At 36.1% G+C, this 26,004-nt stretch overlaps 1 protein-coding gene across 1 annotated transcript; it reads right to left on the reverse strand.

The window, feature by feature from the left end:
• Positions 1 to 4,516: 4,516 nt before the first annotated feature.
• On the reverse strand, positions 4,517 to 20,544 carry LOC128989115 (low-density lipoprotein receptor-related protein 4-like). The gene is made up of 7 exons (XM_054410980.1): positions 20,460 to 20,544; positions 17,877 to 18,036; positions 17,321 to 17,463; positions 16,238 to 16,412; positions 9,328 to 9,555; positions 5,436 to 5,808; positions 4,517 to 4,780 (listed from the first exon to the last, which is right to left on the reverse strand). The coding sequence occupies exons 1-7, from the start codon at positions 20,542 to 20,544 to the stop codon at positions 4,517 to 4,519; spliced, it is 1,428 nt and encodes a 475-aa protein (XP_054266955.1).
• Positions 20,545 to 26,004: the final 5,460 nt, after the last annotated feature.

Here is a 26,004-nt window from a genome sequence, read left to right on the forward strand (position 1 = left end):
GGCCTCATTAATATTTTTTTTTATAATGATGTTTTTATTAATGTTTTGAACTAAAAGATTTTAAATATTTCTGTCAATTATTATAATTTTTGAATTTAACCAGTCTGTCATAAATCAGTAGATATTTAAAATTGTTTAAAAAATCAGGTTAAAATGTGGAACGTGAATTTCCCGTTATGTATGAGAAGGGAAATCCCGTCTCAAACTAAAAATCCAATCTCGTCCATCCCTATGGATTAGTAATATAAAATCAAACATATAAACCTCTTTGTGGGACACCCTGAATATGGAATAAACAGAAAGATTATGCTTGCACCAACTAGACACAATCACATTATCATTATCAGTTAACAATCCAAAGGGAATAAACAGATCAGAGGGAAAATTACTAAACACAGTTGTTCTGAAACAAAATTTATTTTACCTGTTTTACTTAATATAAAAATTACAAATGTGTGTATTTTAAATGTGGATTTAACATAAATTCACCATAATTTCTTGTAGTCTTTATAATGGCTTGGTGATAAGATACAAATTAATTAATATATTATAACTGTGTGGAATAGATTATAAGAGAAATAATACTTATTTATGAAAGGAAGTAAAAAGATACCGGTAACTCACTAACTCACTAACTCAATAGACTCAGAGTGAGTTTTGTGAATTACATAAGTCCTTAATGCATTGTTTGTTCTTTGTGTGCGGACAGTAAGTAGAATTTGTAAAGCTACCATTAGGATCAGAATAAAGAGTATGACTGTCAATATAAATATGAGAAGGTGGTGATTAGACTGCAGATGAATGGTTTGAATTGGAATGGTTGTGGATGTGATTATTGTTGAAGTTGGAATGGTTGTGGGTGTAATTTCCGTCGGAGTTGGAACGATTGTTGATGTGGTTTTGTTAAATAAAACATCAGAAATCCCTGTCCAAAATGAATGATCGGAAAATCCTTCCTCAGTATCTGTTACAGAAACATCAGTAGAGCTGAATACAGACATCATTTCAGAAGTTGACGTTTCTGACATCGAATCTGTTGTTGGCACAGAAGTGGTTACAATAGCTAGAAAACAAAAAATATCACTATACTGCTAGAAACAATTTGGTTGAAGCAATACAAACTACTACTGATTGTATGCAAATGACAACAGTTAAAAATATGTGTGCAAATAGTAGTCAACTATAGAGTAAGTTTGCAAATTCCAAGGTTTTCCAAACTGAGTTTAGTGTTTTAGGTTAAGAATATATGGTGTGATTCCAGCTTTTGATTAATTTGATATTTTCTCAGTTTGGTACCGTACTGGTATTGTGTTTGACAACATTTAGAATGGAATCATCAGTTAATCTTCTATTACTAAAATAACTTCAGATGACTGTTTGGTATGAGTTAGCAAAATGAAAGATGACTAAAAGCAGCTGTGTATAGCTGTAATGTCCTACTATTTATCACCCTGAGTTTTGTGAGGTGCAGAAGCAGAACACGGCAATACTTATACTTGTACTTTTCATTGAAATCCAAGTCAGCTTTCCTCTGATCATTTATTTAAATTATTGATTACAAACAGTACCTGGTAATGGTACAGTTTTCATAGAGCGGATCAACTACAATTCTACCAGCAGACTGGTTACAACTCTGCAGCTACCTGTACATGTTGTTCCTTCACCAGCTATAGTCATGTTTGACAGACAAAATTATTACATTCTACCAGCAGACTGGTAACAACTCTGCAGCTACCTGTACAAGTTGTTCCTACACCAGCTATAGTCATGTTTGACAGACAAAATTATTACATCCTACCAGCAGACTGGTTACAACTCTTCATCTACCTGTACAAGTTGTTCCATCCCCAGCTAGAGTCATGTTTGACGGACAACTACATCCTACCAGCAGACTGGTTACAACTCTTCATCTACCTGTACAAGTTGTTCCATCCCCAGCTAGAGTCATGTTTGACGGACAACTACATCCTACCAGCAGACTGGTTACAACTCTTCATCTACCTGTACAAGTTGTTCCATCCCCAGCTAGAGTCATGTTTGACGGACAACTACATCCTACCAGCAGACTGGTTACAACTCTTCATCTACCTGTACAAGTTGTTCCATCCCCAGCTAGAGTCATGTTTGACGGACAACTACATCCTACCAGCAGACTGGTTACAACTCTTCATCTACCTGTACAAGTTGTTCCATCCCCAGCTAGAGTCATGTTTGACAGACAACTACATCCTACCAGCAGACTGGTTACAACTCTTCATCTACCTGTACAAGTTGTCCCATCCCCAGCTAGAGTCATGTTTGACGGACAACTACATCCTACCAGCAGACTGGTTACAACTCTTCATCTACCTGTACAAGTTGTTCCATCCCCAGCTATAGTCATGTTTGACAGACAACTACATCCTACCAGCAGACTGGTTACAACTCTTCATCTACCTGTACAAGTTGTCCCATCCCCAGCTAGAGTCATGTTTGACGGACAACTACATCCTACCAGCAGACTGGTTACAACTCTTCATCTACCTGTACAAGTTGTTCCATCCCCAGCTAGAGTCATGTTTGACAGACAACTACATCCTACCAGCAGACTGGTTACAACTCTTCATCTACCTGTACAAGTTGTTCCATCCCCAGCTAGAGTCATGTTTGACGGACAACTACATCCTACCAGCAGACTGGTTACAACTCTTCATCTACCTGTACAAGTTGTTCCATCCCCAGCTAGAGTCATGTTTGACGGACAACTACATCCTACCAGCAGACTGGTTACAACTCTTCATCTACCTGTACAAGTTGTTCCATCCCCAGCTAGAGTCATGTTTGACAGACAACTACATCCTACCAGCAGACTGGTTACAACTCTTCATCTACCTGTACAAGTTGTCCCATCCCCAGCTAGAGTCATGTTTGACGGACAACTACATCCTACCAGCAGACTGGTTACAACTCTTCATCTACCTGTACAAGTTGTTCCATCCCCAGCTATAGTCATGTTTGACAGACAACTACATCCTACCAGCAGACTGGTTACAACTCTTCATCTACCTGTACAAGTTGTCCCATCCCCAGCTAGAGTCATGTTTGACGGACAACTACATCCTACCAGCAGACTGGTTACAACTCTTCATCTACCTGTACAAGTTGTTCCATCCCCAGCTAGAGTCATGTTTGACAGACAACTACATCCTACCAGCAGACTGGTTACAACTCTTCATCTACCTGTACAAGTTGTTCCATCCCCAGCTAGAGTCATGTTTGACGGACAACTACATCCTACCAGCAGACTGGTTACAACTCTTCATCTACCTGTACAAGTTGTTCCATCCCCAGCTAGAGTCATGTTTGACGGACAACTACATCCTACCAGCAGACTGGTTACAACTCTTCATCTACCTGTACAAGTTGTTCCATCCCCAGCTAGAGTCATGTTTGACGGACAACTACATCCTACCAGCAGACTGGTTACAACTCTTCATCTACCTGTACAAGTTGTCCCATCCCCAGCTAGAGTCATGTTTGACGGACAACTACATCCTACCAGCAGACTGGTTACAACTCTTCATCTACCTGTACAAGTTGTTCCATCCCCAGCTAGAGTCATGTTTGACGGACAACTACATCCTACCAGCAGACTGGTTACAACTCTTCATCTACCTGTACAAGTTGTTCCATCCCCAGCTAGAGTCATGTTTGACGGACAACTACATCCTACCAGCAGACTCGTTACAACTCTTCATCTACCTGTACAAGTTGTCCCATCCCCAGCTAGAGTCATGTTTGACGGACAACTACATCCTACCAGCAGACTGGTTACAACTCTTCATCTACCTGTACAAGTTGTTCCATCCCCAGCTAGAGTCATGTTTGACGGACAACTACATCCTACCAGCAGACTGGTTACAACTCTTCATCTACCTGTACAAGTTGTCCCATCCCCAGCTAGAGTCATGTTTGACGGACAACTACATCCTACCAGCAGACTGGTTACAACTCTTCATCTACCTGTACAAGTTGTCCCATCCCCAGCTAGAGTCATGTTTGACGGACAACTACATCCTACCAGCAGACTGGTTACAACTCTTCATCTACCTGTACAAGTTGTTCCATCCCCAGCTAGAGTCATGTTTGACGGACAACTACATCCTACCAGCAGACTGGTTACAACTCTTCATCTACCTGTACAAGTTGTCCCATCCCCAGCTAGAGTCATGTTTGACGGACAACTACATCCTACCAGCAGACTGGTTACAACTCTTCATCTACCTGTACAAGTTGTTCCATCCCCAGCTAGAGTCATGTTTGACGGACAACTACATCCTACCAGCAGACTGGTTACAACTCTTCATCTACCTGTACAAGTTGTCCCATCCCCAGCTAGAGTCATGTTTGACGGACAACTACATCCTACCAGCAGACTGGTTACAACTCTTCATCTACCTGTACAAGTTGTTCCATCCCCAACTAGAGTCATGTTTGACGGACAACTACATCCTTCCAGCAGACTGGTTACAACTCTTCATCTACCTGTACAAGTTGTTCCATCCCCAGCTAGAGTCATGTTTGACGGACAACTACATTCTACCAGTAGACTGGTTACAACTCTGCAGCTACCTGTACAAGTTGTTCCATCCCCAGCTAGAGTCATGTTTGACGGACAACTACATTCTACCAGTAGACTGGTTACAACTCTGCAGCTGTGAGAACAGTTCAGCTGCCGACAAGAGTATTCTGTTCCTGCACTGTGAGCTTCTTGTGAAAATATTTTCAAATCATTGATTTTCTGAAAAAAAAAATAATATTCTTTTACTTTATAGAATCGTTATTTTACTTTTTCTATTTCTAGTTACTTCCAAAATTTTAAGGCTCTTCTTTGACCTGAGACCTGATAAAATTCCATGAGTATTAAATCAAAATATTTTCAACTGCAATATAGGTTGCAATGGCAAACTGTGAAGTGGACACAATGCTGGAAAAACTTCAATTTCCAATGTATCTTTTATATCATTGTAACCAAATAGCAATTACTGCAATAAATTTGTAAAAGAATGCTTGTCCACCTGTATTCTTAAGGGGTTAGTAAACAATAAAATTTCCTCATTAGATATCAGAGTAATTCAGATGATTTAGAAACAATAAGATACCAACTTATTCTATCGTTAGCCGACATTAAAATATGTATCAAAATGCTGTATTACAATAGGATGAGAAGTCTACTCGGAGCTTACAAAGTTAATACTGAAGCTTGGTATCAATCCATGCTCCAACACATTCTATTTGTACCAGGGGTCAACTTTGTTTGGATAATTTAATATGGTTTTACTCACTGGCAACTTAACTTTTATGTTTTTATGTATATTTGAAATTTTTAATGAAAATCGCTTTAATAGTGTGATTTGGTTATTCCAATAACGATACAGATATTAGAAAAACATTACCTGAGTATCAGTAAAGATTGCAACCAATTTGTCTATTCCAGCTTTGGGTGACACGTGTCCTCTGTAAATTGTATAATTTTCATTTTCTTGGTTGCTCCATACAATCAACCCATTGACAGTGCTTAATCCGCGTGGCTTGGCAAGTTCTGGTCCACTGTATAGAACTTTGAAGGTCGAGAAGTCGTAATTACAACTAACTAAGAAATTGTTTACGTCATTTTTGGTGAATGAACCAATCACATATATAGTTTCCTGTTGAACATCCACACTCAGTTCCACAACAGTTCCAAAGTGGTATTTAGACAACACATCCCACGTACATACTTTCCCGCATTTTGAAAGTTTACCTCCATCTTCAAAAAAAATTTGAAACCTGGAAATTACATTGAAAGTTTACCGATTAATCTTGTATAGCTTTAGTTGGTTGGATTAGAACTACTGTAGAACCAACGTTTTCAAATTATTAGTATTTTAAACTGATTAATCTAGATGTTGACTATAAATAAAATCAAATCAAAACAAATCAATCTTTATTCATAATGTGTACATGATTAATCATACAACGGAAAAGTGTCATTTCCTTATAAGAGGCTGCAGATCTCAATTGTTTTCTAGAACTTGCTATATTCATAAAATTGTATAGTATATTGATGAAATTACTTTTTACTCCAAAGTTTCTAGATTAGTGTGAAATTCGGGGACCTGAGCTATTTCGCACAAATACTATATTTTATGTGTCTTCTTCTTCTTCTTCTTAAAAAAAAATTGATTCTGTTTATAAACCACTGCTTGTGGCCCTGAGGATAACAAACTAATTGGCTCTATGAGCAGTACTGGGGAGGATCCCTTCCTTTGATGGCCACAAATTTGACTGTATTACTTTAATTATATAATAGATATTTTCTGTCCCAATATAGGCTAGATATACAGGGTGTTTATAAAAAAACGTTACAACTTTACCATCCTCTTCCCGTGAAATAACAGTTTTCTAAAACACCTTATGAAAGAGAGCTAAAAAGTTTAAATCTGTAGCAGTTTTATCAGCTGATTGGCTTATGTTGTTGCTTGGTAAACAATTAGAAATAATTTATGAATCTCGTTAAAATTTCAATGGAAACTCGTATTGAAGTGCAGTGTTTGCTGTTTGGAGTGACTCATGGAAACCAAGCCAAGTGGGGTGCACCGAAACTCCCCCGCAAAATCCAGGTAGACACCGAAACTCCGCCGCTACCCGTAATCCTGCCCCAGCGGCACACTGATATTCCCCCCTGTCCTTCCTGGATTCTGGAATCCAAGGGGAGGCAATGACGAGGAGAGAGTTTTCGTTGTCATTGTAGAACGTGGAGATTCTCCCAAAACCCTTCATACATCTCTCAGGAGAGAGAGTGTCTACTGTTGAGTCAAAAAGATAGATATAGATACTGTACTCAAGTTTAAGCGTTTATAAGAATAAGAATAAGAATAAGAAAGTTTATTGCCATTGACCAAGTTGTACATAGGAATAGGCATTGTCAAATTACATTAAATACAATATTTATTACAAAGTAACCAGTAGACTAAGAAAAATACAAGTTACTGTACATTTGTTACATACTGTACACAAATTTATTTCTCCGTTTATGTGTGTTGGCTTAAAATTATTTATGCAGCTTCAACTTAACATTTCAGCGGGTTGAATGAAAATATAAAAGGTTTCAGCTTTTTTCTAACAACTGGAGACTTTAACATTTTATAACAAAAATACTACTGATGCATTCGTCATAAAATTACCTTTAAAAGCTTATTTATGAATTTTAGGATTTAAAAAAAAAAATCTGTTATGGTTTTGTAAAGACATTTTATTTCTGCGATGGAACAAGTAAACTAGTGGAACTAGAAAATATGCGTCTGCTTGCAAAAAGATATTAACTCTTTAGCTCCAATTTATAATTGGATTCCCCTGTTATTACTCCTGTTCCCTGTTATTAGGAAAGAAGTAGTTAACATGGTATAAGACATAAGACCACGACCACCTTTTTTCATTGTGTGGTCCTTTAAGGAACACAAATTAAAATTACCTCAAAAGAACTTGTAAAGTGACAATCATAACATTAAGGTTGGAAACCAGCAGGAGCAGGCAATCCTGCTATTGAATAAAATCCTCTATTGAGTAGCCTATACCAATGTATAGGCCACTCAATAGAGGATTTTATTTACAAATTTAATTTAATTTTCAAGACTTTACATTTATTTACTCACGGGAAGTAAATAAAAGAAACGTCTTATAAAACTTAAAACATATATTTACGCTTATAAATACTGTTACTCACAATACGGTAAATATACAAACAAGATGGTAAGTGGTGATCGATTTCAATTGGACACTCCAATCATCATCAGACCCAATAGGCGAGATTCAACATAAACTAAAAATATTTTTGTTCAAGAAAAATTTTACTTAGAATAAAACAACGTCTTCAAATTAAATCATGAAAGAATTACAGCAAGTCGTAAATTTTGCGATTGTTTTGACTTACGATAAGGTTGCGGTCATCGCACGCGGTCACAAACCTGGATTATTAATTGGGCCGATATCCCAAACAAGTCTAAAAAAATTCAGAAATACCGGATTTGAAGCAACACACCCCTCTTAACTAATATAAGGTTCTTGGACTGTAATAGTACCCATTACAACAAGCTATTTAACTTCTTAAAACATTGTAACTTGTTTAAAAAAATTGTATTATGTTTTTCTTGAGTTTAGGTGCACCAACTGATATTTAATTGTTAGTTCATAATTTCTGAACATATTAAATGAGAAACAATTACATAATTATGTTCCTTTTTCTCGGTAAAAGAGTTTCCCAGAATCCAAGGTATACAGCTTTACCTTACAATTCTTTTGGCTACAACGCCACTTTTCTTCTCCACTCTTCAAAACCCCTCAAGAAAAAAAAAACATAATTGTCTTTCACCAAATTTACTTGTTCATGCTCACAAATAACCTAGCTAACTTTACTGAACGAACTACAGTAGGCCTACTTAACTAAGCAATAAAACGATCGCACATAATCACGGAGTACTACTCAGTTAGAAAACTTAAGCAAAACTGAAATACATATTTTGGGGTAAAGTAGTTTGTAGTACACTATTTGTTATGTAGTTGACCAATAGACACCTTACATCATTGGTGCTTGGGGGGGGGGGGGGGGGGGGGTTTGGAGGGTGGCATTCCTGAGTCATTACGCGGTATGACAAACCTGGTGGGCTCAGGTACCTGCCATCCTCGCGGGGGAGTTTCGGTTAGGGTATTACCGAACCCTTTTGGTCGAGGTAGTATGCGGAGGAATTTCGGTGCACCGAGCCAAATGTTGTCTGACTTGACCGTGTTTTTTTTTTTTTTGTGTGGGGCTTTGTTGAGGTTTACCTCTATACAAGTAAAGTGAACACCAAAGAAGAACTCAAAGAAAGAATCAGGAGAGCGTCTGCTGAATTATTTTTTTAATTTTAGGTTGTGTTTGGTCCAAACTGAAATTTAGATTTTTTTGTTTTTTTCTACACCAGTTTGGCATTTTTAATCGATGTCAAAGTTAGTTATATGTGAGTCCAAACGCTTTTAAGGGAAAGCTGTCCAAACCTTTTTAAGATTTGTGGATGCGCGGGAATCGAACCTGTCCCTCCAGCACCGAAGTCAGGAACGCTAACCCCTAGGCTAGCAACACTTGATTATTTGGCGTGCAAATAAGGGAAAACACATCGAAGTTACGTTAACTCCTTATTATATACCAAAAATTGAAATGATGACTTTGATTTTTATAAGTGGAAAAATAAAGGTATTTATTATTGTTGTTTAACTTGTAATGTTTTCTATAAACACCCGTACACTTATCAAACCCAATATGAATCCACTCACCTTAATAACGGTTCAAAATAATAGTGAGTAATATCATCAGCATTATAGAGTCTTTTTTGCTTATCAGACCCATCAAGGTTACATTCCTGAACATTTAATTCACTTTCACAAGACCATCTGAGTGTGTTTCCCATCCAATTAAATGTTAGATCAGAGACATTATCACATTCTGTTTCAACTACTGTGATTGCATGAATGTATGTCATTGATGAAGGTATATAGGTGGACCTGTAAATTTAACTTATGATTAATCCACAAAATATATTCATACAATTCAGTGACATATATGAAGAAGCATTGGGTCTAAACTTGTTCCTAGCTCAGAGGCTCCTTCTTATGTCTTTGATAGAAGCGAAAAATTTTCATTTCTTTTATTAAAAAGGGGTGTTCTCATTTATTTTAGTAAATGAGGTTAAGGAAGGGAGGCTGATCAAAACGCTGAACATAAGTTAAGACTTATATATCTAAACTTATGTTCGCTTATAAAGGAAATGAAAGAAACCCCATTGCAAACAACCTCAAGACACAAGTCATTCAAGTTTGAATGATTGCTGGCCATCCTAAATATAATGTTATAACTATTAAGATGAATATTATTTTATGATCGGTAATTTAAACTCACAATAAAAATATTGTCAAAGATTAAAAAATAATTTATTCCACAAAAAATATGTGTTACAAAAATTATAATATACATACAATGGATGGTTCCCACACAGGCAAAGCCTGTGCGTGGGGAACGAGTTGTATCAGTCTGTTACTACAGAATCTTTGAAGTCCATTCAACTTATAATCTATTATTAGACCTATAATCTATTGTCTAGGTATTAGACAGCATAGGCTGTGACAGACATATAGGTGGTGAAAATGTTATTGTTATTATAGCAGGCAAAAACAGTTTTCATGTTAATGGGCGCTGTAACAGCTTTTTAACGGAGCTAGATTCTTTCCAAAAAAATGTGTCTAGTCCAAAAATCCTCCTTGTTGGTTTACCAGCTAGATACGATTCTCACTTTATGAACCCAGTAGTGGAAAAACCCTTGTCATCATAGAAAACTGGTAAGTTTTTCTGGAATTTTGACTTTTCTCCAAACGCATTCATTTGGATACCAATAAAAAATAACTTTCTCTTTAGCCATTTGGATCTCTTTGCTACTCAAAGTCTCACTTTATGATTCTTGATTGTGGCTTGAGTTCCTTTCATACGTAAAATCCATGCTACCATTCTTAACAGTTTTAGATAGCTTGAAAAAGGTATAGTAATGACATTGAGAAGTCCATACTTTTTTCTTTAGTTTACTTCTGATATTATCTTCTTTTTCTCTTCAGTATTAGCTTCTGAATGTGGTAGCATAAGACCCTGGCCAATGAGACTCATCATTTTGAAGCCATAACGGTCCTTCCCACCAATGAGACTGATAAAGTGTCTTAGCTCCACAACCTCTTGAGGGCAAATCAGCAGAGTTAAGATCTCCTGAAATGTGGTGCCAATCATCTTTAGAAGTAGTGTTACATATTTCCTTGCACCTGTTTCCAACAAACGTTCCCCAATCTTCCTTCTCTTTGATCCATGTCAGTACGATCGATAAGTCTATCCAAAAATATGTTATACATGACATCTTCAACGCCTTTTGAACATATGTGTAGATTCGAGCTCCCATAAGTGTGGCTGACAACTCCAATCTTGGTATTGTTGCATTCTTCGGGACAATCCTAGATTTTGCATAAATCAGCTGCACAGCTACCTTGTTTTGAGTCTTGGTTCTGATAAAAAGACCGGTGGGGCACATGGAAGATTTCTCAGGTGCCGTTTGACGTCACTAACTGCTGACGTCACTAACTGCTGCGTCTGAAGAAACAAACAATATTATAATTTTTCTATTATTAAATTAAACTGTCATAACCTAACCAAACGTGCTGATAATGGAAAAATCGAATGAAGGTTTACTAATCCAAAAAATAGTTTTGTTCATAAAATAAAATTATAAATGCCTAAAATTCTATTTTATAATTTTTTTATTATAAAATTAAACTGTCATAACCTAACCAAAACTGCTGATATGAAAAAAATGTTTGACAAAAGTTAGTGCTACCACTCAATGAACTCGGTACATTCGGATTATCAGCCCGACACGCTATCCACTACACCACCGAGGCCGATGGCTCAAAACCGTATCGTTGCGGTAATGGCAATGCCTCAAAGTGAAGTCAGCAGTTAGTGACATGAAACGGCACCTGAGAAATCTTCCGTGTGCCATTCTGTAAAAAGACAAGCTGCATAAGCTAATTTTCTAGTATCGGAAAATATGTGAAAACTCCTATCGTTTGCAGACAGACTGTAAAAGAAAAATTCTTCTTGGTATTCGACAGCTTTCCAACCAATGAATATTTTCAACCCACTTTGAACATTGGCATGCTATTTCATTTGGAAGTTCTTCATCCCTTGTCAGTTTTTTTACCCATGTCTCCTGCAAGAGTAACTTAGGTAGTAAAGACATAGGGCAAGTGAAACCTTACCACATCAAAAATTCGATGGGCCACTGAGAGTAGATCTTGCTTGGTTACCTTCTTGTTTGGCATAGAAATGGATCGTATGTCACAAAAAAAATCTCATCCTTTTCTCTGTCCCACAACATGCCCAGTAATGTTATGGTATTTTCTGTTGAAAATACATTTTCAAGGTTACTGCCATCTGAATAGTTGCTAGCCCATCCCCTTATATTAATTCAAACTGTCCTAGCTTCATTAGTTCCATGGATTCATTTAAATTTTTCCAGTTCTACTGCAGAGTCGATACTAATGTAATGAAGTGTTTCAGAAGACCTGAGGTAAACACCAGGAAAGGTACTTGGTGACACGAGGGAAAAGTACTGAGGGAAAGTGCTGAGGGAAAAGTGCCCAGTACTTTCGCCGGGTGGCCGGTACTGGGTACTTCCCCCCGCCCTCCAAGCACTTTCTGGCCCTATATAAGGAGCATCCTTGGGGGACTTCTTCAGTTGGGCCTCCGGGCCCGCCCCCGCCGGTAGGCGCCACCGGTGGGTCCCTTCCCCGCACTAGAGGCGTGTTGAGCTCGGTGCATCCCGTCCCCCAGCACTAGAGGAGCTGCTGCGTTTGGGCTCTGGTTGGTGAGTCGCCCAGCACTTCCTGAGACGGAGCCAGTTAGAGGACTGCAGGAGCTGAGAGAAGAGGACTGCAGGAGCCGAAAGGAGAGAACTGCAGGAGCCGAGGAGAGAACTACAGGAGCTAAGGAGAGGACTGCAGGAGCCGAGAGAAAAGGTCTGCCGGAGCCGAGAGGAGAAGTCTGTAGAGCCGTGCTGTTAGGACTCCTGAGAGCCATGGGGCAAGTGGGAGAAGCCACAGGTTGGGCTTCACGAACAGAAGAGATTTGTATATATTGTATATAGTTTTTGTGTAAATAGTCCTGAAATAATAAATGTGTTATAATCCATGCAAGTGTTCAGTCAATCTGAGTCCTAAAATCCCCGAAAAGGTCTGAATGCTGTACAAAGGTAAAAACCTGAGAAAGTATGTAACACTAACAATACATTTATCAACATAAAAGGCATCTTTCTGTTTCTCAGCTGTCTCTTGTAGATGAAGTGGTGCGTCATCCAAATAGTGATTTAGTGTGGCTCCTAACAGAAAGGGACTGGAGGTAATTCCAAAGACAACTCCTGCAATGTCTAAAAGCGTCAATTGTCTAGTAGTCTTGTAGTCTTCTCACCAAATAAACCTAAGGTAGTCTCGGTCTTGAGGAGCTATGCTGATCTGTAAATAAGCTTTCTTTATGTCGGCTGTTACTCCAATCTCGTGCTTCCTAAATTTTATTACAAGAGAGATGCAACCAACTCTTCTAAATTTGTACCTGTAGCCAAACATTCATTCAAAGAGTGGCCTCTTCTGTATACACATCAAATACTGGAAGTATTTTAGTGGTTAGGCTGCTCTCTTTTAATGACTGGGTAATGCGGCAGGCAGGGCTGCAGCTACACATTTTTGAGGGGGGGGGCAAGTCCTGAATTCGCCGCCCTTTCATCACACAATTGTAGATTTGTTCTAAGTGTCAATGGTGTATTTTATAGTCAGACTTAACCAACGATATAAACAACTCAAAATAAACCTTTTTGTATAGGTTAACACAAATTACATAGCAACCTAAATTTTGCCGCCCTCGAAAACCTGCCGCCCGAGGCAAATGGCCATTTATTAAAATTAAAAAACATTTGTGTGCCTCGTGTTAAGTTCAACGATGTAAAGAACTACTGGATTGAGCTCTCAGTGGCGTAGCGGGCGCTGTTTCCCCCACTCCCTACTGGCAGACTCCGCCGCAGCCCATACACTCACCATTATAAAACACACCTTTTTATTTGCTGTTCTGTTGAAATATGGTAGAGATAAAATATTGCTACTGTAACGCATATTATTCTCTTTTTAATAATCTAAACTTTATGTCTGTTTAGATTCTTAAAAATAATACATAGGAACTCTTTAACACATTAGCTACCAAGTTTACTCATCCCTCAGTTACAGAGAAGTGTGACGGTCGGTAGGAAACGTGTTAAAACTATACACGTTCACTACATTTGATTTTAGATATTTTTAGTCAACTGATATTGCTAGTTCCAAATTAAGTGTGGTAAATTAAATCAGTAATGGCAAATACAGGAAATAAAATACAATATGTGTAATTTCAAACCCATCATATTAAACAGAATTGTATTAGGCCTACACATTTCTGAATAGATTAAATCCGTTCAGTTTTTGCTGCATATCTATGTTTGGTGTAAACTGTAAACGCAATACTTTTTTCTTTCTTGATGGGTAGCCTCTGGACCATACAGCAACAATAATAATGGTTTAATTTACCTCTGTCAATATGGTCCTTGCGTGTAGTTTGTCACTACTGCAGTTTCGTGCTCAACAAAACACATAACACACGAATGGTACGAAAAAAACATTTATAAACATGGCCAATACATTAAAAACGTTACACACGGGGTTCGGCGCCGGTAGAAGACAAGTCATGACTGACGTGTGCCGTAGTCGGTAGCCCCTCCATCCTCACTTCTCTTATCAGAACCTTTTCTTTGGTCTTGTTCCAGGATGTGAATGGCGGTATTATAAATAATGTTAGACTGGAATGAGAGTTGTTCGTTTAAAATATGGTATGGATGTACTTTAGCTGCTCGGTAAATCTCAAATTCCTCGATGGTGTCCATATATTTACTTTTATGACAAGTATGCATTACTTCTAAATTTGTTTGTATGTCGGTATAACTATGGTTTGAATCAATGATATGGTTGGCAAAAGCTGATTTGGAGTTCTTTCTAGGTAAATGTTCCTTAAATCTAGTTGCAAAAGAGCGTGATGTTTGCCCAATATAAAAACTGGGGCAATCATTACATGTTATTTTATACACTCCAGTGTTGTTTAATTTGTCGCTATTGTAAGTTTGTCTTTCTTTTAAATTACTGGACAGTTTGTTTGTGGTTTTTTAAGGAACATTTACCTAGAAAGAACTCCAAATCAGCTTTTGCCAACCATATCATTGATTCAAACCATAGTTATACCGACATACAAACAAATTTAGAAGTAATGCATACTTGTCATAAAAGTAAATATATGGACACCATCGAGGAATTTGAGATTTACCGAGCAGCTAAAGTACATCCAAACCATATTTTAAACGAACAACTCTCATTCCAGTCTAACATTATTTATAATACCGCCATTCACATCCTGGAACAAGACCAAAGAAAAGGTTCTGATAAGAGAAGTAAGGATGGAGGGGCTACCGACTACGGCACACGTCAGTCATGACTTGTCTTCTACCGGCGCCGGACCCCGTGTGTAACGTTTTTAATGTATTGGCCATGTTTATAAATGTTTTTTTCGTACCGTTCGCGTGTTATGTGTTTTTCGGTGTGTTTTCAAAAATTGACGACCTTCACGTGAGGAAAATGTTTTAACTTTTTGACCTTCACCTGATGATGTGCTCCACGAGCACGAATCTGCAGTAGTGACAAACTACACGCAAGGACCATATTGACAGAGGTAAATTAAACCATTATTATTTTTTCTTTCGCTTGTTTTGTGATCTATTTTGTAAGATACATACATTCTCATCACACAGTGAAAGAAAAAAGTATTGTGTTTAAGTCAAACATAAACAACAAAAACCTAACAAAATTGTTCTATTCAGAAATTAAAAAAACAACTAATTTAGTATATCAAAGTGTTTTTACGGTTATAACTTATTAATAACAGAGAAAATTAAAAAAATTTAAATCCCCATGTTATTCTTATGGAGAATATTGTAAAATTGTTGTAGTTTGCTTGTTAATAGATATATTTTGTACAAACTTGGCAAATTTATTTATTTTATACTAAGCAATTAATAATTAAAAAAAAACTTTATTAGTTTCCTTGTAGCAGCAAACCTAGGTACTAGTTAAACCTAATGTTATTTAAATAGATTTCATTGAAAATCAATTCAAACAAATGGAAATTCGCTTAGTCCGCAGGTTTGGTATTAATATTTACGCCAACCCAAATTCAAAAATAGTAAATATTTCATTTCAACCGCAAGTCAGTAAATGTTTGTAGCACACGTTTCTTTAAATTACAATTAATATATTAACAACTATAAATTATCCAGCTGATCATAATGTAAACAAATAATATGTTATTCATAAGGATAACATTGGAACTTTAAAAGACACTGGGGCAGAGCACAAAGGGACTTTAAAAAAAAGTAAGGTCAGTTTGCAAATCTACACACCAGGACAAACATTTTGGTTTATATGTGGGGTTAAATCTTAAAACAAAAAGCCTTATTGTTTACAACGTTTTGTGTACTGTACTAATAATAGATTTTAAATTTATAAATGGCTTTTTGTTTCTACTTACTTTAAGATATTGTTCTTCGACACAAAGTATATCTCTTGTTTTTTGTAATCATAATCGACAAGGCCGGTATTCATTTTAGTAAGCTGCCAAACGTTATTAGATTCCCCAGGACCTTCTTGAACAATCACCTTCAACCCATTTTCAGCTGCAACCACCAAAACTAGTGGTTCGGTTTCTGTAAATATTTTTCAGTTAGTTACGATTTGAATTCCATGCAAAATAAGTGAAATATAAAATGTATAACCACATCTCACGCATCACTATGGTCTAATAAAGTGACTGTTTTGACACCCAGCTCAAGTTTTGAGAAAACAAGCAAGTTTTGAGGAAACATTTTTGGGCCATGTGGTGAAGGGTGTGGTTACTAGTATTGCGGTCCGCCACTAACTTGTCCATTGCTGTGTCCGATCAACGTGAGCATGATGCTAGTGAGCGCCTTGTTTTAAACATTTTATAAATAAAAAGATAAATTAAGAAGACCCCTGAAGGTGGCAAAATGCTTAGGGCGACAAACATCATACCCCCTCAAGAACACAGGCAACAACAACAAAGGTATAAAAAAATAAAGGTGTATAAAAAGCTTGGCTAATATAGCTTCCTTTGTTTTGTACAGAAGTGAAATAATTGATTCAAAATAAAGAGTGTTGTTGTAAAAGAGACTTTTTTAATACTTTTTTTAATACTTTTCTTTGAAATGGCGACCATACAAAGTAGGTATTTTAAGCCAAGTATGAATGGAGATGAGTGTATGATGAGTGGCGCGATCTTGTAGTCTTGTTAGTGACTAAGGCCGACATATTCCTTAGATACAGCTGTTAATTAATAGCCCATACAGCTAATGGCGACTAAGGGACCTATAGTTTATAGTGGAATCCGAACCACTTTTTTTCCTTGGTATATACGAATTGGTCTAATTATTAGGATAGTACTGCGGATAGTCGTAGTACTCACCCATGCGGACGTTAATCCACACCAGGGAGTATCGCATCCAAAGTGCATACCTATAAATATCCACAATTCGTGACCTCCTAGTAGCTGGATTACAGGACGACCCCACCCGTCCCAGACTTCATTTACACATACCTTCAGGTAGGATTTGATATAGTGACAAGGTGTCATTTCCTCCACACCAACGAGTGTTGTCCTCTGTACAAGGATAGCAGAAGGAATTGTCCTCTACAGTCGAGTGCTTCCTTATGTCATTACCACAGAAACAAGTATTCTTTCTGGAACAAAATAATAAGGTAGGTTTAAGATTATTTTATTTTTAACAAATAACCATAAAAAATACTACCGTCGCAGCAAATCTGCAGACTGCAGCAAAAACAATTGTTATAATATTGAGAAATAAGATAAAATACAATATGTTATAGTACTCGTAGCGTTAGATAGTTAACATTTCTACAGCGAAATGCAAGTTTCACAAAATGCAATTTTGCAAAATGATTTTTATACAAACATATATCCATGTACATGTTCAAAAGCCACATACTTTTAATGAATTTTAATTTTTATACTGCATTTTCAAGAAAATAACACCACTATTAGTGTGTACAAATTACCGTATTGTAGTTATGTATTGCAGATGACAAACATTTACTATACTCCACAGTTCAACATGTAAGATAAGATATACTACCTCGCCTGAACTCCTGCGTAAATTGTCACTTTGTGTGCGCAGAGCTGCATACAAATCTCCCAAGTCACAGGTTTTATGACTGAGTTGTATTTACTGCGCAAGGAAAACGTTGAGGAAAAACATCCTGAGTGAGTGAAATTCTGTGATCCAACGCATGAAACTGAAAAATATACATACAATAATTTTCCATGAACTGTCTCAGCAGCTATACAGTTATACAGTGATACAGTATTGAGAAATTAACATTTTCTGGTTTTCCATAATATTTCAAAACATTTTATTCCACACATATAATTATATATTGGTAAATCTTACTCCTACGATCAGAAGTCAGATTTGATACTACAAAATGTATTTTTTAGCAATTGTGAGTTGTTGAAATTGAAATCTTGCACCAGTTACTTCCAAAACAGTACCTAAATTGTGAAAGGGGGTTTTCACCAAAACGTCTTGCCAATTTTTTTAAATTTATATTTTGCAGTTATACATAAATTTTATGAAAGATTGTTTCCACTGTTGGCCTTAAAGGGGATCTTTCCTTAATTTTACTCGTACTGTAAATGTGAAATAAATACCTCCATCACAGCAAAACTCCAGACTAAGCTTTGAAATCTAATTTAAATTTGTCGGATTGAATTTTCACTATAATATTTCCTTTTACAGGTCTGATTTATTCCCTATTCAAACAGCATCAGGTTTGATAGACAACAATACCTATGTACTTAAGGTAATCAGAAATCTAAATCCTTTATCACATGGACATTGAGAGCACTGGCCTAATAAAGTCTGTTATTACAAATACATACATAAAATCTGTATATGCGTTACAGTATGAGTTTACTCAGTTAAAAGAAAAATGAGAAGATGTAATAAACTGTGTTTTTTTACTAAAATGTTCTTAGATTCATAGATTACACTAGTCCACCAGATACCTAACAACAAACAAAGTATAGTTCTAAAATTTTACTTAAGCTGTAACATACATAAGGTAGGATGTAGCTTTATAAGCTGTTTTTGTTGAGTTATGCCATTCACTAACCAACATAAGTAGACTTCTCATCCCACCGTACTATTTGAAGCTCGTTTTTTTTGTGTCTATGTCGGTGACACTGATCACTTGTGTCAACAAAATTTTATTTCTATTAATTTAGGGTTCATTGCATGATTTGTGCTTTACTGTTTGGTTATATACCGTAAACTAGTGAACGATATTTTTTTCTTTTACTGTATTTGGTTTAACGAGACTAACTGAAACAACATGAAACAAATTGTAAACAAAAACTCAATCCTAGCGGCACCGGACGGAACAAAAAATTGTCATCAGCTGATCCATAAGGATAGGTACAAATCTACTAAGGGAGTACGTTTTATCCATGGTTAAGCCATAAGTTTATATAAAGTGGACATCCCATCTACATGGACCAGCTACAGCCAACTTAATAAAAGGAAAAACTAAATCGAATGGGCCATTTACTTACTGTGTGCCACCGTCTTAAGTTATATTTAGTTTTAATTACTGTAATAGTTGATGTCAAATCTATTATATTTATTAAAGTGATACAATCAAATTTTATGTAAATGGTTAAGGTCATTAACAAAATAAAATTATAGGCATAAGGCACATTGAAACAAAGCTCAGAGTGTGTAGATTTGCCGAAAAGTATTGGTATGAACAAATTCTCTTAGGGCTCTGCCCCAGAGGCCGATTTCCAAAGGGCTACGCCTTACACGTTTTAGAAGTTAACGATATTCGATTAATTTAGTGAACAACAGCTGATCAATGCAATTGACATTAGTTGTTTGTTTACATTTTTGTTTACTTATATTATTATTTACTTTTATGTTCTTAAAAGAGGTGCGGTAAATGAACACTGGATGCTATTTTTAGCTGTTTGATATAAGTGAGTGCTTTAGGGTGTTTAAAAGACGATGTATATTAGATAAACAATACATGTGTGTTGGTCGTCCAAGAGGCTGTCGCCGATCTGTAACAGGACTTCGTGAAAGTGGGCGACGAGTTCAGGTACAACCGTATGCCTACTCACCTCGGCCACTTCAGTCACATGTATGATGGTCCCGCTGCTTTTTTTTTACATTCCTTCTGATGATAATTTCTCAAACTTGAGCCCTTTAAATGAAATATAAAATCAAAATTGATTTCATTAATTTAATGGTGGCTGCTATGTACATTGTACACCCGTGAATTCGTGGGTAGAACCTCTTGTACTAGATTAACTTAATAAGCAAGAAAGTATAAGGAAGTAAAGTATAAGACTTAATTACATGTACCACATACACCTGCTTCTTGGATCAAGAAAAATAATAGGTGGAATGTTAAAAAAATAACATAAGGCCACTCTGTACCGGTATCAGTTAAACCATTCATGAAATGTCTTTACATTCTTGTTAGTTGCGTCTCAAAAGCAAGTGTGACATTATTTTGTGATTGCTCTATACGAACGGTGAATTGTTTTCAAAGTATTTAATTTCCTCTACAAAATTTGGCTAATGGCCAAAGAAAAATATGCAAGTCTCAATTAATTATAAACTCTTAAATAGTAATTAATACATGAGAGAACATACCTGCTTTTGGCAATAGAATTAGCACAGATATTGCAAGAAGATACAGCATCATTATTGAATCCTTCTTTCCCTTCATGTGATTCATAGACTATCACTGTACATCCTTTCCCATCCTTATCTCTTTCCGGTCGATTAATAGCTGTTTGACTAAACTGTAATGTGATACTCTTTGATGCTGCTGCTGCTATCCTGATAATTAGACGAATTTGTATATATACCAAGGGAAAATGTGGTTCGTATTCCACTATAAACTGTAGGTCTCTTAGTTGCAATTAGCTGTATTGGCTATTAATTAACAGCTGTGTCTAAGGAATGTCGGCCTTAGTCACTAACTAGACTACAAGATCGCACCACTCATCCTACACTTATCTCCATTCATACTTGACTTGGCTTAAAATACCTACTTTGTATGGTCGCCATTTAATAAGAAAGAAAGTAAAGATTAGTTGTTTTAGACAATCCATCCCCATGCTACAGTTAATTGAGTTTAACCAGGTTTAACACTAAGGTCTCATTTAATTTAGGGTTAAACCCAAATAACATGCATTTGATATAGGAAAATTAGGTTTTTTGTTATTTACCCAAAAACCAAAAGAGATACTAAGTAAGTGTAAATTACAAAGTTGTCAAGAATTAAAAAAAAAAAAAACTATAACATGATGTGCCACTTCACATATGGTGCCATTTGAACATTTTGAACAATGGGCATTTAAACATTTTCAAAAATCTTTTTTTTTTAATTTTTATTATTTTGAAAAACCGTTACTTGTAGCATATCAAAGTAAAGCTAATTTCATGACGAGTAAGACAATTCAACCGGAGAAGGGCTAAGTGCATTGGTATAGGAAACACAGAGTATTAAAAAAATATTGATTTTTTTTTTAAACTGCCACCATTTTGAAACAGAAAAAGATAATTAATTTCTGTTTTCGCCAAAATGTTTGTCTATTACATACCTTTACAATGGTGTATAACATGACGTATGTTTACGTTTGAAAATCCCAAGATTCGAACTAGTGACGCTCAGTTTTTGGCACACCATGTATCGGAAAAATGTTAAAAATATTTTTATGTTATACCTTGTTGGGGTCGATTTAATAGAAAATAATTCATTTCATCCTTGTAGGTTAAGCCGTTTTTCCGTTATCAATTTGAGACACCTCTCGTGGGACACCCTGTTTATAATATGTGTCCGTCCAAATTTTGATGTACAGGGTCTTTGTTAAAGGTTTTTTTTTACTTTTTTTGCTGAAAACTCTGTTTTAAGTACTTTAGAAACCTTGTTGTTTGGAATAAGTGCTGGTGCAGGTTATGATTCATAATTATGAATCAGCAAAGTAGATTTCTAAATTTCCTATGAAGTATCAACTGGAATTTCAGGTCATCATATTCAGAACTCACAACTAACTGGTTCTCCAAAGGGTTAATAACCTTCTCTAGTAGGACCAGCTTTTCATGTTTGAAACAATGAAAAACAACACATCTGTCTCTGTCGTACACCAGGCCCGCTTTAATAAACGGGCAGACTGATGGGCATATGCCCAGGGGCGCCGGTGGTTGGGAAGTGCCTGGCAGGCACTGCAAGTCCACGTTCAACACCATCAAACGTTTTGCAGACTACCTTCCACTGAACTTGAAAATCATGCTAGTAAAAACTCTCATCTTGACTCATTTCAACTACTGTGATGTGGTGATCAATGATATGACAAATGAGGTTTCTAGTAGACTTCAGCGAGCGCAGAATTCCTGTATCAGATTCATGTTTGGCCTTAGGCGATATGACCATGTAACTCCTTACTTGCAAGTTCTAATTTCGCCTCCTAAATAAAGACATTTTTAATTTCATTCATTCATTTCATTTCACGTCCATCTACCGCCCACACTAAAAAAAGGGGGGCGCTGCTTTTGAGTTTGCCCAGGGCTCCATTGACCCTTAACGCGGCCCTGCGCATGACAGATAAGTAAGTATATAAACCATGCGCTTTAAATTCTGGTATTTTGTGTCGGGAATTCACTTGTGACGAGCAAGAAAGAGCGCGAGTGGTGAGCACTGTGCAGGAAATTCCTATAGGGCACAAATCTTCCTTCACCGTGAGCGTTGTAGTACATATGGACGATAGAGGGTGGTGTTGGAATTTGCACTAGATAACAGCACTGGCACTAGTGCTAGACACCACTTAAGTATAGGCCTACCATGGAGTGTATCCTCTGCTCCTTACTCTATGTCAATCAGCTGTAAAAGATCAAACAACTATCAATGTGCTGTAATTCAGTCCTAGTTTTAAATAGTTCACTAATTTGTTGTCAGATATCACCTACCAGGGCTGCATCGCCGAGAACGTTTTGTCAAACCGTAGCATTGTCTTTTCACACGTGACAAGGAAGGCTCCTCAAACCACCTTAAAGGATTAAGAGTTATAAATAACACTTTGGTTATCATTTCATAAAATACCTGAATAACAGATCAACAATTATAATACTGTATGGAATGTAGATTTATCAAAACGGCATAGATCAAAAATATCGAACAAGAAATAGCTTAAATATTAAGATTTTTAGTTGTAAAATAGGGTAGAATAAGGCAGAAGCTAGTCAGGTTTGCCCCATTTTACAACTAAAAATCGTAATATTTAAGCTATTTCTTATTCGATATTTTTAAACTTGGTATCGTTTGATAGGGAATTAAAAATGCTAAATAAAAGCGTACTTGACATTTTTTTCATAAAATTAGCTGTTTTTGAGTAATTTAAGTTTTAAAAATTAAAATGGCCACCATTTTTAAATTTTAAGTTGAATCAAGATGAATTTTTTCTGCCTTAACCTACATACCAAGTTTTATAAAGATTGGTTGAAAAATTTCAAAAATAAAAATGTTTTTATAAAATATACAAAACGGCGGATATCTGGTTAACGAAGTGATTTTGGAAAACAGGTTATTCTTGATTTTCTCTTTATTTTGATCCATAGAACCATTTCCCGGAGTTTGGCTGTTTACTTACGGGACACCCTGTATATGTATGTGAAAGCGATAACTTGAGTAATTTTTGTCCGTTTTTGATGAAATTTGGCTTGAAGGTGTAGGGCGGAATAAACTTGAATGAGTATGTGAACCAGCATGATCAGACTATGGGATCGGGGTTTTATGGGGTAAAAATTGGTTTTTCTCATGTTTGATCCTCAAAAGAAAAAAATTTCCAATTTCTCTTAGTACCATATTTAGAGCTTAAAAATACAAATAATTTAGTATATTAAAGTGTTTTTGTACGGTAATTGATCACAGAAAAAAATCGTAAATTTAAAATTACTATGCTATTTTTATGGAGAATATTGTAAAATGTGGTAGTTTGCAGCGGCAGGGGTATTTTATGAGTTATTTTGGGTGAAACATACTTAAAAGCACTTTGCCGGCTAGTGAAAACAGCCGGTCTTTGTGAGTAACAAAGCTACACAGATAACCTCACAACATTCTACACTCATCCTTCACTTATATTTGGGTTAAAATACACACCTTCTTGGCGTCCCCATCTGAATTGATGATAATCTATACTTATTTAATACGCAAGCAGGTTTTTTGTGACAATTACTCCTCCGAAACTACTGAATTCGAAAGAGCGTAACGTAAAGTTGTGCAGGAAACTTTCTTTTTAGGGAAATAATTAGAGAGTGAGGCCTGGGGGCCCTTTAAAGTTTCGTATTTCTCCATAAGATTAACATGGGAAAAAACATTGTTATAAAACTACAGCTGTTGTCAGAAATGCTGTTCTGCTATTTAATTTAATTTGTTTACAAGGAGAATTGTTTCTTGGTGCCATGTGGTCAATGAATTATACTTTTGCATATACAGGGTGAATAAAAAGTCAAGACCCCCCCCCCTCTAATATTTTTCCAAGTAAATATACAGAGATATCCTTTTGGTGGTCCTGCAAGCTTAGCAGGAAGTTTCATTTTATGATTTTGAAATTTTTGGGTGTCCCCCCGAAAGGGGGGATTTGGGGGGTAACTCAAATATTTTAAATGTAAACCCCCTTCAAGTGACACCTCATTTTGAAGTGTTTACAAAAACCTAAAGAATTGTGAAAACTAGAGGTCGCTATCTCTTCTCTATCCAAAATGGTAGCCCGTCAAATGTTGTAGAAAATCAATGGTAAAATTGGTTCGTAATGGAAATATTGGCTACCATTTTGGATAGAGAAGAGATAGCGAACTCTGGTTTTCACCATTCTTTAAGTTTTTGTAAACACTTCAAAATGAGGTTCACTTGAAGGGGGTTTACATTTAAAATATTTGAGTTAACCCCCAAATCCCCCCTTTTGGGGGGACACTCAAAAATTGTAAAATCATAAAATGAAACTTCCTGCTAAGATTACACGACCACCAAAAGGATATCTCTGTATATTTAATGGGAAAAATATTAAAGGGGGGGGGGGGGGTCTTGACTTTTTATTCACCCTGTATTTTAAATGCTATATACTATATAAAATGATAGTACTGTAATACATTAAGAGATCTTAATTTAAATAATCAATAAGCAGGATTGAGCTTTTGCCTATATGTTTCCTGGTAAGTGTGTTGTAACTGTTTCTCATAGTATTTTATAGTATCTTAAAGTACAAAAACCGAATTATTCTTTTCTGCATTCTCACCCCGTAGCGAAGCACGGGCAGAGCAACTAGTGATAATAAAAGTGAAGAATAAAGACAAGTGACTCAAAGATATGTAAAATATGTTCAAAAAGAAACCATACTACTAAATGAAATTCATCGAACATTATCTACATGGAGTTGGATTAACTGTAATGCTGGAGAGTCGCTTTTCATAGGGATACCAACTTCCTCCTCTCAATAAATTAATGATAATATAATAGTTTTAGTTTAGGACTTAATGACACTACTGGTGACAAGCTTTGTACAAAACAGATCAGTAAACTCACACACATCACTTACCTATTGAAAAACAAATGTTCCAGAGTCAGAGGACACTTAAACAAATAGAAAACTCAAAAGTTTAGGAAACGTACTGTAAATAACAAGGAAAAATGATTAAAACAAGTTTTACACATGTTTGTTATATTTGTTAAATATTACAACAGTTCACTCGAATCCGATTAAAAGTTTCCAAATGTGACTATCTAGTGATGGAAAAGTAATCCAAAATAAGCCTCTACAAGCCAATAGCCAACTACGGGTGTACAATGTACATATCTCCTTCACAAAAACTTCAAATTTAGAATATATCATTGTCTTATGGGGGGAACTTTGATAACATTTTCGTGTATTGATACAAAAGTAATTGAGCCACATTCCAAGAAATTGGTGTTAGACTTGCAACATTAGTGGAAAAATATATTGTATAGATAAAGAAGTAACAGAATTTGAGAATAATTTCTAAACATGTTGTAGATTTACATTATGATTACCTTTTAGATTTAAATGATGAAGGTTGAATGTTGATAATATTCAGTTATTTATATCAATAAAGATATAGTTTCAAGATGTGTTCCACAATACAACCTAACGCTAAAATACTAAAAAGTAAATAAAGATGA

This window comes from Macrosteles quadrilineatus, unplaced genomic scaffold (genome assembly GCF_028750875.1).
Source record: "Macrosteles quadrilineatus isolate MER2022 unplaced genomic scaffold, UCM_ALF_1.0 Scaffold_3__2_contigs__length_128488019, whole genome shotgun sequence".
NCBI lineage: Eukaryota > Metazoa > Arthropoda > Insecta > Hemiptera > Cicadellidae > Macrosteles > Macrosteles quadrilineatus.